The 11,777-nt window shown below is 35.4% G+C and overlaps 1 protein-coding gene and 1 non-coding gene across 2 annotated transcripts; one reads left to right on the top strand and one right to left on the bottom strand.

Moving 5' to 3' along the window:
* Positions 1–468: 468 nt before the first annotated feature.
* On the bottom strand, positions 469–550 carry Trnas-aga (transfer RNA serine (anticodon AGA)). The gene has a single exon. It is a non-coding gene; the product is annotated as a tRNA-Ser (tRNA).
* Positions 551–1,896: 1,346 nt separating this feature from the next.
* LOC143468640 (zinc finger and BTB domain-containing protein 41-like) lies at positions 1,897–11,240 on the top strand. The gene is made up of 17 exons (XM_076965970.1): positions 1,897–2,308; positions 5,778–5,936; positions 6,031–6,186; positions 6,324–6,404; positions 7,205–7,244; positions 7,398–7,460; positions 7,597–7,642; positions 7,798–7,880; positions 7,999–8,115; positions 8,183–8,294; positions 8,376–8,472; positions 8,595–8,648; positions 8,898–8,982; positions 9,080–9,216; positions 9,952–10,148; positions 10,455–10,499; positions 10,827–11,240. Exons 1-17 carry the CDS (start codon positions 2,270–2,272, stop codon positions 11,008–11,010), a joined length of 1,695 nt encoding a protein of 564 aa, XP_076822085.1. The 5' UTR covers positions 1,897–2,269; the 3' UTR covers positions 11,011–11,240.
* The last annotated feature ends 537 nt before the right edge of the window (positions 11,241–11,777 follow it).

Genomic DNA, 11,777 nt, shown 5'->3' with positions numbered 1-11,777 from the left:
CATAGCGTAAACTCAGAATATACATTATCATATAACATACGATACAGCAAGCAATGATTTAGGAAATGCTTTTTTATGGTCAATCACTTTGACCGTTTTTTTTAAAGCAGCTTTCAAGTGAAAAACGTTAGGGGAGTAGGGGACCCATGGTCTACTCCAAACGCTATCTACATATTTGCTGGTACATTGTGCTTTACGAGTATACGTAAATATCGCCTTATAGTCTCGGTTCTGACACCTCTGAGGGTGCTTGATATAAGGCTACAGGCTAATACGAGCAGATTGTTTTTTAATTCTGTGCTAAAATTTTTATACCGCCGCTTTACTGACCGGCGTGTATAAATCTATTTGGCATAAGTAAATATGATGTACTTGTGCTGTTTAACTTGTAAACAAAAAGTTCCCGCGGATCTCGAAAATATACAGAGCTCTGGTTTGAAAAGTGCTAATGGTAGCTCAAAAAAGCTGCGTCGCCGGCAGGATTCGAACCTGCGCGGGCAGAGCCCAACAGATTTCTAGTCTGTCGCCTTAACCACTCGGCCACAACGACTTACGTTAAATTAATGTCATAATAGTATAAATACTTGAACGCGTGTATTTCGGGCTTGAGTTACCAGCCTTAAACTGGAAAACAGTGACATTATTAAATAACAGTAATGTATAGCAATTCTTTTTTTAGTACTGTACCAATTTTTCTCTTGCGGTCTTTCAATAGTTGCAATACCTCAACGTTTAGACCTACTTTGACTTCAAAGGTAGCTAATACTACTATTTTGAGGCCTAATGCAAATTGGTGTCGTTGCGAACGCTTACTCTACACCTGAAGTCAAAGGTATCAATACAATGTGGAATAAATCCGTATGCTAACATGATTCTACTTTATCAAACAGTTTTGGGCCTATCAGGATGAAATGTCCGTCCGCCAAAGTTTACTTTCTCAAATACGATCATAAAACACAGCAGTGCAACTGATGAATATGAGCAGTTTTACATAAAATGTTGTTACTTGCCCAGAAACAAAATAGGTAGTAGGCCTAGAAATTAATTGTAGTGGAATTTTTTATGGTCTTCAATTGGCAAATGGACAATTGAACCTGTTTACTGAATGAATTAGGAAAAACATAAACTATCACATCTAAATCCTTTAGTGAGCTCGAACCTGTTTAAACGACAGAGCGCAACATTCCAGTTCATGACTTTTTTGCGGTAAATCGTTTGCCGCAATTTCAAAATCGTTGCTTCCATTCAAATCAATTTTGCTAACAAACCTTGCAAAATAACTAAACGTACACACAAGCCTCTTTGGCCGACAGCACGTAAACAACGTGATCTCAGCGCTACTAGTGACTGCTATGGTTGCGTAAACTGGCCAGAGCATGTTTGTAAGTTTTGTAACATGACATCGATGGAAACCGAGACAACGGTTGACAAGAGCTGACGCCCGCGAGAGAAAACATCGCGGCTGCGAGAAAAGAAGCACATTTTACTACGATCGCTATAAGTAGGAGGCCACAGTAAACAAATGCCAATGAACTAATCATCGGCTTGCCTGCTGGTACTGCTTTACTTGTTTGAGATTTATCAGCTCTGAAAGGTCCATGTATGCTGAAAGGTGTCGTTTTAGCTAATTTGATAAGCTTGACTGGTTATTATCTGGAAAATTGTGTTAAGGTAGACAGTGAATATAACCGATTATGGTAATATTGCCCAAATTGCTTACGCATAAGCATGGTTGTGTAAACAAAGTGCATGTTGTTTTTGTCTTGCGTACGTCTAAAAACCTTAGAATTACGAGGGCCTAAAGTTTGCAAAAGGTGATCCAAACACTCCTGAGCAAAACATTCGTCGGAAAGCTCCCGGCATATGCTGGTTGCGAAAATATGATGTCGCAATATTTTTTACTTTTCAGGTGAAATGAAATTTTTATTTTAAGGGGAATGGAGATTAAGCTAATAACACGTGATGATTGGCTGGCTAACGTGCTAATTATAGAGTCGTCACAACGGAATCGCCTATTGGTCCGCCCAGTCTGGAACTTGTGCGAGGCTGGGAGACTAGCAGAGAGAAAAAGGCTAATCGGCTAGTTACCAGCACTTGTCTGCTGAATTGGGTGGTATGAGGCTAGAACTGCTAGCAACCAGCTTTTGTTGTACATACTGCATGTTACGGAATGTAACGAAGTAAATAGCCAGTTATTCATTTAAATGCGAAGCTGGATTCATTGTCTGCTTTTCATTAAGAACAGCCTTATCTAAAATTTATTATCATTATGCGAAAAAACGTGGAGGAAATCTTTGCCCAACGCAAGGTGTGGTTTGGTGTTGTGTTGTTTTTCTTTTACCTGTACTTTACTTAGGCCTATGTAGGGCATGCAACAATTCTACGATCATAGCTTAGCTGGAAATACACAAATAAGTGGTATATTTTGAAAATAATGGTGTGTACTGCAATGGTTTGCCGTAACGTGTACTTGGTTTTAGCCTATGCTATGTAGATAATTTTAATAACCAGTTATCAGTGAAATAAGTGTCTGTTGAACTAATCTACCAGTTACCGATGACACAAAATGCTAATAGTAATAGATGCTGGTTTTCGATTTTGGATTTAACCATCAATCAACCTATGGATTTAACTAATTATAGGTTTAGTGGCCGTTCTAGTTGTTACCAGCAAATATCAACGTTATTTCTCTTGAGCACGTTTTAAGCCTTTTCGTCTTTGTCACTTTTTCTTGTTCATTGGCATGAACAACTGGCTTCATTTTTCATCGCCACCACGCTTTTGGTGGCGCTTTTTGGAAAAATAAATTGATTGAATGATGATTGATTGAAGATCATGCTTGTGCAAAAGACTTAACTAGTGCACTTCAAGTACATACTTGCATACTGCCAGGTGCTGGTTTTGGTGCTTTAGCAATCTTCTGAGAACCTGTTTCCCAAATAAACTTGCAATAAATCATGTAAAAATACATGTGTCCACAATAGACCTTTCCCAAGTTACTGTCAGGGTGGCAAGATTTTTTAATCGCCTATCCCTATAGTCTACTTAACAATGGAAAATTGGGACCCACTTTGATTCTTTTTTAAATTTGTAGCACCCTGCTTATTGCTACAACTATTATAATTGGTAAGCAATTCATAAACGCACAAGTGCAACACAACTTACAACCTTTGAGATGTGAGCTGGCTACATCTCTTGATTGTAACTAGCCAGCGGCAGGCGGGGACCACCTCCGCTACAAATTACAAGCGTTCTGGTCAATGGATTCGAAAGATTTTTCTTAGGTGAGTTGCATATAAATTCCTTTCCACCAAAAATTTTTTTTTAAATATGTTGCCTAGTTATTAATTTACAATGGATTGAATCGTATGCACTGCACTAGTTCGATACGCAGTCACATTAAGTGGTCAGTGTAGCATGCAACATAAAATGCATGGCATCTGTGGAAGTTTTGAATGTAATAATTTGGTTTGTACATTTTAAACTTTGCTTGATATGCAAAAGAAAATTAGCCCATGTAACGCACCGCAGCTAACACGCAAACTCTTATGCATTTTACATCACATGCTTCTCTGACCATCCAGATCATGTCCAGATGTTATATCGAACAAGTCTAGTGCATAGGATCATTCAGATTTGTAAAATAAAACCTAAGCAACATATTTTTAATATATTTTTATTACATAAAGGAATTCATATGCAACTCACCTGATCGAAATCATTATAATCCAATCTGCAAATCTTTTGTAATATAAAAAAAGAATCAAAGTGGGTTGACAATTTTCATTGTTAAGAATAGGTGATCAGAAAAAACCGGCTGTAATTCAGAAAGGGTCAGTTGATAAAATGCATTCAAAATTCAGCGAAGTTTACATGGTTGTACTCATTAATGAACCTTAAGTGCGCTACTGAATATAATTATTAATGATAACCGCACTCTTGCTGAACTCTGCAGACCGGTTACCGAAGTAGGAAAGCACCACTTATGTAAATTGATCAAATCAGCTTAGCACCACAAAACAACAACAAAGAGTTGCAGTAAATTGAAATATGCTTTTGTTTCAAACCTTTTGGTTAATTGTTTAACATGTTGACTGCCAAGGGCTGATTTGCTAATCTCAAATTTTCAATACATTTCTCCGCAAAAATGTTTGTTTTTGTTGCCAGAAGTTTTTCCCATTCATGTCCCAGACGCCACACACGCCTGTAGTGCATTTGAAAACATGAGAAAACTTGTGATTTTCACTGTAGTGGCAAGACAATTAACACGAGATAACTCATGGTTGGCAGTGTGAGCCAGACTTTCAACCAAGAGTTATCTTGTTGTTATCAGTCAACATGTTATAGAAAGACAGTCAGATTTTACTTATTTGACTCTCGATAAATCGGAATCCTCGCTATCCAACAAGAAAGTGCTAAGATGGATTTGTTATCATTTTTTTCATCTGGTAACCTCACTTCGACTCTGACACTGCAATTTTGAAAAGGTTATGCCAGATTGATAGAAAAAAAACATTCGCTTATCTGGATTATGACATACATGTGTTACATAGTGATTTGTCAATTTTTCATACATGTCACATATCAATGTTTATTTTAGTCATTGACCAATTTTAACTTATGTAAATTGATTTCACTTTACTATTATTTCAATTATCTGGATACCTCTTTAAACCTACCTTTTTCGACAAAACAATAGCGTTTAGTCTGACTGTGCAGAGCTTCTACCTTAAAAATGCATTAATTTCGAAGTTCATAGCGTTGGATTGCGAAAATGTACAGATTAGGACTACAATGTACACCCACACTTCTGCTAGCTTCATTGCAAAGCATTATGGGTACATGCTGCATTTACGTCCTTATATAGTGAAAACCACTTTAAATTAAGCCCCTTTGGAAATGACAAAATCTGCTTCAATAACAATCAATGATTTTGTCACTTCAATGTGACAAAATCACTAAAAATTGATGTTGCATAATGTAGGCTACGCGTGTCTCGAGAAATTTAAAAAAAAGATTTATTTTACATTAATGCTGAATCCTTAACAAGAATAATTCATTTTGAGTTTTTTGTGTTATCAGTTGTTGTGGGAATTTTGTCAAACTTGAAATAATACAACATTAGTGTATCAGCAGATTCATAACTCCGAGAATCTGCAGAACTTTTGCATTGACTTAGGTTTTCAACGTCAGTTATTATATCCTAAACTTACCTTATAATTGCTGATTTGACATGCGACATCAAAATATAAAGCAAAGCAAAATGAAAAGGAATTTTTAAATTATGTCATCACCAAAGGCAAATAGGGTTGTGCTCTTTAGTAAAACAAAGAGAATATGAATATCTAATTATTCATAATAATTCCATTATTCAATAAATAGTTAATACAAAAGTTTTTGTTGTTGATGTAAAGGTTAAGTTATAATGTGGTCTCTTTCTTTCTTCTCATCACAACATGCAGTAACCTACATTTTTACAATAATTCATAGTCTTTGCATTGCACAGTTGTAGCCTAATTAAAAAAATCGTTATTTAGGGTCATCTGCGACCATTTTGCTTCACTTGTAATAACATTTGCTTATAAGAACACTTTTTCCAAAGCTCCTAGTGTCACTATAGGCAACTTCTACTGTATATAGTATATACTATTGCAAAAATAAACTCATTAAACAATAAACAAAACTATTTACAAACTGAACAACATTTTAAAGGTTACTTAATGAAATTTTTTGACATATAGTGTGTATTTTATTTATGTTTGCGTGTATATTTGTAGGTTGACATCATTCACTCAGCATTTGTGGTTCACACTCTCTATGAACAACAAAAGTCTGGAAAATATTGCGATCTTAAGGTGTTGGTTGGAGATAAGCAGTATTTCGTCCATCGTTGTGTGTTGGCTGCAGCTTCAGTTCAACTCGATTCTCAAATAAATGTAATTTTTTTTATCTAATGTTAATGTGTAGTTTGTTTTCCCAAGTCGACCCTGCTAGTTCTGTATTTAATCATCATGGCGGCATTATTTGCAGGGCTTGGATACTATTCAGTTAGTCGGAGTTACCTACTATGGCTTTGAATGTTTGCTTGAAATACTTTATTCTGGAAAGTTGCAGGAAGTTCACAATTTAAGTGATTCAAAATTTCAGCAAATTGTCAGTGCTGCTGATGCCCTAAATGCAGAAACAGTAAGATTTTAAGAGTTACATATTTCCTAATTATTTAATTTTAGTTCAGTTTGAAAGTATGTGTGAATCCATCCATAAACAAAATAATGTATGATTAGTTGCTACCTACTACCTAGTAAAGTTTCTTTACTTTTTAGGTAATGGAATATTGTACAAGGGAAAGGGGCGATTTGATGAACATACTTTTACGACAGAGTAATGCTGCGAAGACCAGTGAAGTAAATGATATTGCTCAAAAATGGCATATAATTAGGCTTACCATACATCCCGTTTTAGCCGGGACAGTCCCGCTTTTTAAGGCTTTGTCCCTGTCAGTCAACCCAAAGTCCCGCTTTGGCATTTAGTCAGCCAGCATTGCCTCACACTACACGAATATTAGCATGCTGTGATTGGTCTGTTTAGCCAACTTTCTGAAGAGCAATGCTCGATGCGTGTTCTTGTTTCGTTGTGTTAAATGTGAAAGTAATTGTTACGTCATTGTAGTGGGTAATTGGTCCAGTAGTGAGTTGATTGTTTGCGCATTCGTTTGTTCAGTAATAGTAGGCAAGAAGCAGGAGGTGATCTTTTTGCAGTTAGGTTATGGAAAGAACTTATTTCGTTCCGTTACTTGTTTGCATTTCCTTCTGAAAAAACATTTGAATGTGAAAGCCCTTATCACCTGCAAAATTAACACTGACTTATCCTGCTGTGATTTTTATGAGAAATAAAGTCGAATAAAGACTTCTTGAAGAAAGTTTTGTCTTCAGAAAAGTATGATTGGACGATTATGTAAATTTACAAATGCTTGAACATTGTTTTGTTTCCTAGTAAAATGCATTATTTTAGTTTTTCTTGGTGTCTTACTACTTAAGTTGTCCCTGACGATAGGAATCCAAAATAGCTTCATACTCCTAGCAAAATATGACCCACATTTGTTCGATAAGGCTTGTTGTTTTGAAGCGTCCCGGTTTTCAATCACAAAAATATGTTATGCCTACATATAATGTAATAAGTTTTTATGATATTGTACATGTTTTAGGGGAAGAATGCAGAGACTCATACAAGTAGCTGCAAGGAAGGTAATGGGCTTAGTATTACAATTAAATTCTGATGCAAATTTAACAGTCTGTTCCTACTTGCTAGGGTGTAAATAGTAGATATTTTGAACTATATCCTGGTACATTGCGCTAAAGTAGAAATTAATATCGTAGTATAAATTGTGTTTGAATTAGATTTACTGATCAAGCGAGAAAACATCAACAGCTCTGGTGTACTAGACCAATCTGTTTCAGGAGGTTAGCCAAGGTGTTTGTAGTTGCCAATTTAAATTGTTGACTTGAATTTCATGACGTGCAGTGGCCCTCTAAACTGCTTCTTACTACACAAGTTGTATAAGCGAAAATATTGTATAACCTGACAATTAAATTATAGACCTCGATCGATGTGGAAATGATTTGTTAAAGGACAACGCTATGAGGTTAGATTTTTGGTTACCACCAGAAATTTGTAGAAAATTAAATCATTTTTATATATATATATGTTGTTTTTTTCCAATTTTTTAATTTAAATTTTTTTCATTCATGTTAAAAGAACGTGATAAAACAGTTTAAAACAGCCTTTAATGTACTGCAGGACAAGTAAAGAACTTGAACAAGAATGTTCCGAAGATCCTGTCGCTGCAGAAGTTGAAGTAGATGGCTTTCAAAAATCTAGAGGCATAGCATTATACTATACCGCAATAGAATAGCAGCAATACACCATCTAAAACTATTTGGCATTTTTCATTGGGGTGTGATATTACTGCTTATCATCACAACCATTAATTTTATTCAGATGATGAAGATAATAGTTGTAGGATACCTTCGGGAGCCACTCGTGTACTCGAGGTTGGGACAATGGATGATGAAGAAGATGATGATGATGATGAAGACGAGGAGGGAGAAGAGGAAGGTAAAGTTTGAAAATTGTATTTTTCTTTGCATGGTCTTACATACATTCAGATTCTGTTAACTTTCAGATGAGTATGAGTCTGAAACGGGAATGACTTGTCGGGTGTGTGGAGCTGTCTTTTTAAGCACAGCTGATCTTAAGACACACATGCATATTCATATCGGTGAAAAGTTGTTTAGGTGAGTGGAAGTTACGAAGCAAATATATTGTAAAATATCCTTTGGTCCTTTTTTACTTTTGTATCTCACAAATTTGTTTAGATGTGATATATGTGGCCTTCATTTTAAATTCCAGTCAGCATTGGTAGTTCACAAAAACAGTCATGCTACATGTCGCATGTGCGGACAACAATTTAAGGTAAACCACTTTCCAGGTAGCAATTCATGCAAGTTACACAAATGCCTGTAGTAACTTTCTTGTTTTTTGTTATGTAATTTCATTTGCAAAATAGTGATATGATAATTTGTGATATTTTGTAGTCATCAGATGAACTTCAAGACCACCTTGCAGAAGAACACCCATCTTCAAGTGAGGTGAGTGTACAGATGACCATTAATCATGTTACTTTTCTCTTGACTTGGTTATTGTATACTGAAACCATTGTTTTTGTACATTAATTATTTGTTGGCCAAATTTGTCAGTGAATATAATATTGTTTACTGTCTTGGATCGATATTATGCAATTTAAAAAAAGTATATATGCAGACTTTGAGTGTAATTCTATCTGATTTCTTGAAGTACAAAATAGAATCAATTTTAATATTTCCTAGTATTTGCTTTAGAATAATAATCGAGCAGCATCATCCAGGCCAAACCGAAGGAAAACTGGAGTTACGCCGTCAATGACTCGGAATAATAAGTCAACTGGTATGTTTAAAATGTTTTTTACCAAACTCCTGTCTTTCGTTTTAAGATGATGGCACGTGTCTGCTAGTCTCACAGGCACCTGTTGTTATTTTGACAGATAAACCTGCAATAAACCCTATAGTCGTTAATGAGATAATGCGTGGTGAAAACGGCAAGTACCAGTGCCCCTTGTGTGACAGAGGTTTTGACAGAAGATGGAACTTGAAGTGTCATGTACTGATACACACGTCTTCAGTAAGACCAGATTGCACATTTAAATGCATCAGTTGTTATTTTCTAAGGAAATCTTGTGTTATGTTACCCACTGTATTCATGGCATATTATTGTCAAATATGGACTGTATTATACTCTGCTAAGGGACTTAAGTGAAGTTCGAAACATGTTAGTCTTAATAAATCTGCTTTTATCTCGCTTATTGTAGCAATTTGGTACAATATTTTATTGTGTTTCATTTTCTATTTGCTGAAGGGACTGGGACAGTGGGTGTTGTAATATTTTTAGTTCTAGGGTTGTTTTTTAGAGAAGGCTTATACTATTTATAATTTACTACCGTACATTTATTTACTCTAGTTATAGGCTTTTCGTAGAAATTATGGACAAGCTATCACCAACCCAAGTGTAGAATTTCTATTACATACTGTCAGTAATCAGCACTCGATTTAAATGCATTTTGGTGGAGAGAATGTCATACTTTTAAGTCTCCACCTATTTATTGGTTCAGAAAGAGATGTATATGAAACATAGTGTTGTCTAGCTATGCTTCTTCTCACCACCTTTCTGCTTTTAACTTATTGTCAAATTGTTGCTTGTTGTCTTTCTGTACATTTTGAGTTAGGGCTTTAAGAGAAGTTGAAAAATTCTAGTAGGGTTACTATCGATGTTGGTCTTGAGACTCTTCGTGATAGGAAAACACTATGATGCCTTTCATGTAGCAATTCCTAGCTATCATCAACGCAATTATTGTTTCAGAAAAAGGGTGACTGTACTGCTGGAGATGCAAGGTATATTGAAGCTATCTTTACATGTCCTGAATGTGGAAAATTATTTCGTAATCTTCATAATTTACGCCGACATGCCTCGTCAATACATGGAATGAATGCCACTGATTTGGCTGAAGCAAGCGAAAGCCAGCAAGGAGAATTTAATGTCCCTCGCAAGAGACAAAAGTAAGTCATGCTAGCAACCAGCTCAATACAAAGTAATTGGACCGATAGTAACCACTTTGAATGAGAGGTGAATTGAACGATGGGCACAGTTATTGTTAACTATTCAGTGTGTTTTGTGAAGTATGGCTTACACAACAGTAAGTAAAAATGTTGAAGTGTAAAATAACTGCGAACTTAATTAAACATCAGTTAATTAGACCTTGTGGTTAAGGTTACTTGTAGAACCTTTATCAATGTAAAGAAATTAACTTTTTAATAAACTGTGTTTTAATTTCATATTCAGTAAATTTGTAATAATATTTTCAGGAAAGAAACAATTGAGAGAGACTACAAATACAATGAAGATTACAAGTAAGTAATTTATAAAATACGTTGGATCTGATGATTTTTTTATTGCATGACGCTAATCACACAAAAGAAGAAAAACAAAACAAACCGAAATTGCAAAAAAAACACGCTTTGACAGTACGAAAGTTTTAAAATTAGCTTTGGTGAGCACGGAGAAAAAAAACATTTCTAATGCAATAAGAAAAAATCACTGTGTCATTGAAAAAAAGATTGGCGGAAAAATGTATTATATATATATAAATTATAAAATACGTTGGATCATGGAAATTAAGAATCAAACGTATAAGCATTTTGGAGCACAACAAAACTTTTTCTAATTTTTATCTACAGGTTTTGGTGTACTATTTGTGGTCGTGGCTTTAAACGAAATAGAAACTTACGTGGCCATATGGAGACCCATCAAGCTCAAGGCGCAGCGAAGTACGAGTGTCCCGATTGTGGGCGAAAGTTTGCACAAAAAGAATCACTTAACGGCCATCTGTGGGTTCATAAACCGACAAAGCCGGAAGTGTAGCTCCTTGTTTACTCCGTCCTCACTAGAATGAAGCTGTTCAGTCTTTTTGTATATTTTAAGCTAAGTTACTTGAAAAAACTCGGGAAAACATGTTTTTCGTTGTACTTTTGTGCGTTGTGCTGTTAAATTTAAAACTTTTATACATTCAAGTTTTATTCTCATTTCATTTGATGGTCACAACCTGATGAAATGTACCATGCCAGCCCACAGTAATACAAAATTTACAGTTATCCTGCTTAAAACTAAAAGATCTGTTTGGCATGCCATTAACTTTTTAACTGAAGGTCGGTAGTCAGGAGATTCTACATCACAGTGGTGGTGGGCCTTGCACAATCTTGCTTGAAAAGATTTACCGTCACATATTCAATTCGTGAACGAGTCAACCATGTGGCAGGCATACTTAAAAATAATTTTTTTAACCCGACATTTTTACGTTAAAAGATATTTTCCGTTTTTCTGAAAGAGTATGCAAGGTTTGCTTGCAAATAAGCGAAGGGAAGAAATAACATGCTCACCTGAGGTTGGTACTGTTACAAAAAAAGTAGCACGGTACTTTTTGTATAGGGAATCCTACTACAAGTGCAACTTACATCTCCGCTACAGGCTAATTCAGGTCAAAAGTTCGAAACATATGTGACCTTGCCACTTTTGTACATTTAAAAAAGAACTGAATGCTGTAATAAAGGTGTAATTAAACTTTTAAAAAACATACTTCTCAAAATCTTGAAATAATCACTTAAAAAGCACTGGGACGGACTAAAAATTTT

The sequence above is a fragment of the Clavelina lepadiformis genome, chromosome 8, assembly GCF_947623445.1.
Source record: "Clavelina lepadiformis chromosome 8, kaClaLepa1.1, whole genome shotgun sequence".
Classification (NCBI taxonomy): domain Eukaryota; kingdom Metazoa; phylum Chordata; class Ascidiacea; order Aplousobranchia; family Clavelinidae; genus Clavelina; species Clavelina lepadiformis.
The sequence above is the reverse complement of the archived record's forward strand: the minus strand, read 5'-3'. Positions and strand labels throughout refer to the sequence as shown.

Bases quoted from the DNA above. Each gene is read 5' to 3' on its own strand.
- LOC143468640 (XM_076965970.1), top strand. From the start codon at position 2,270: ATGCGAAAAAACGTGGAGGAAATCTTTGCCCAACGCAAG. The intron at 8,473-8,594 runs GTAAACCACTTT...GATATTTTGTAG, and splicing joins TGTGCGGACAACAATTTAAG to TCATCAGATGAACTTCAAGA. The intron at 8,649-8,897 runs GTGAGTGTACAG...TATTTGCTTTAG, and splicing joins AACACCCATCTTCAAGTGAG to AATAATAATCGAGCAGCATC.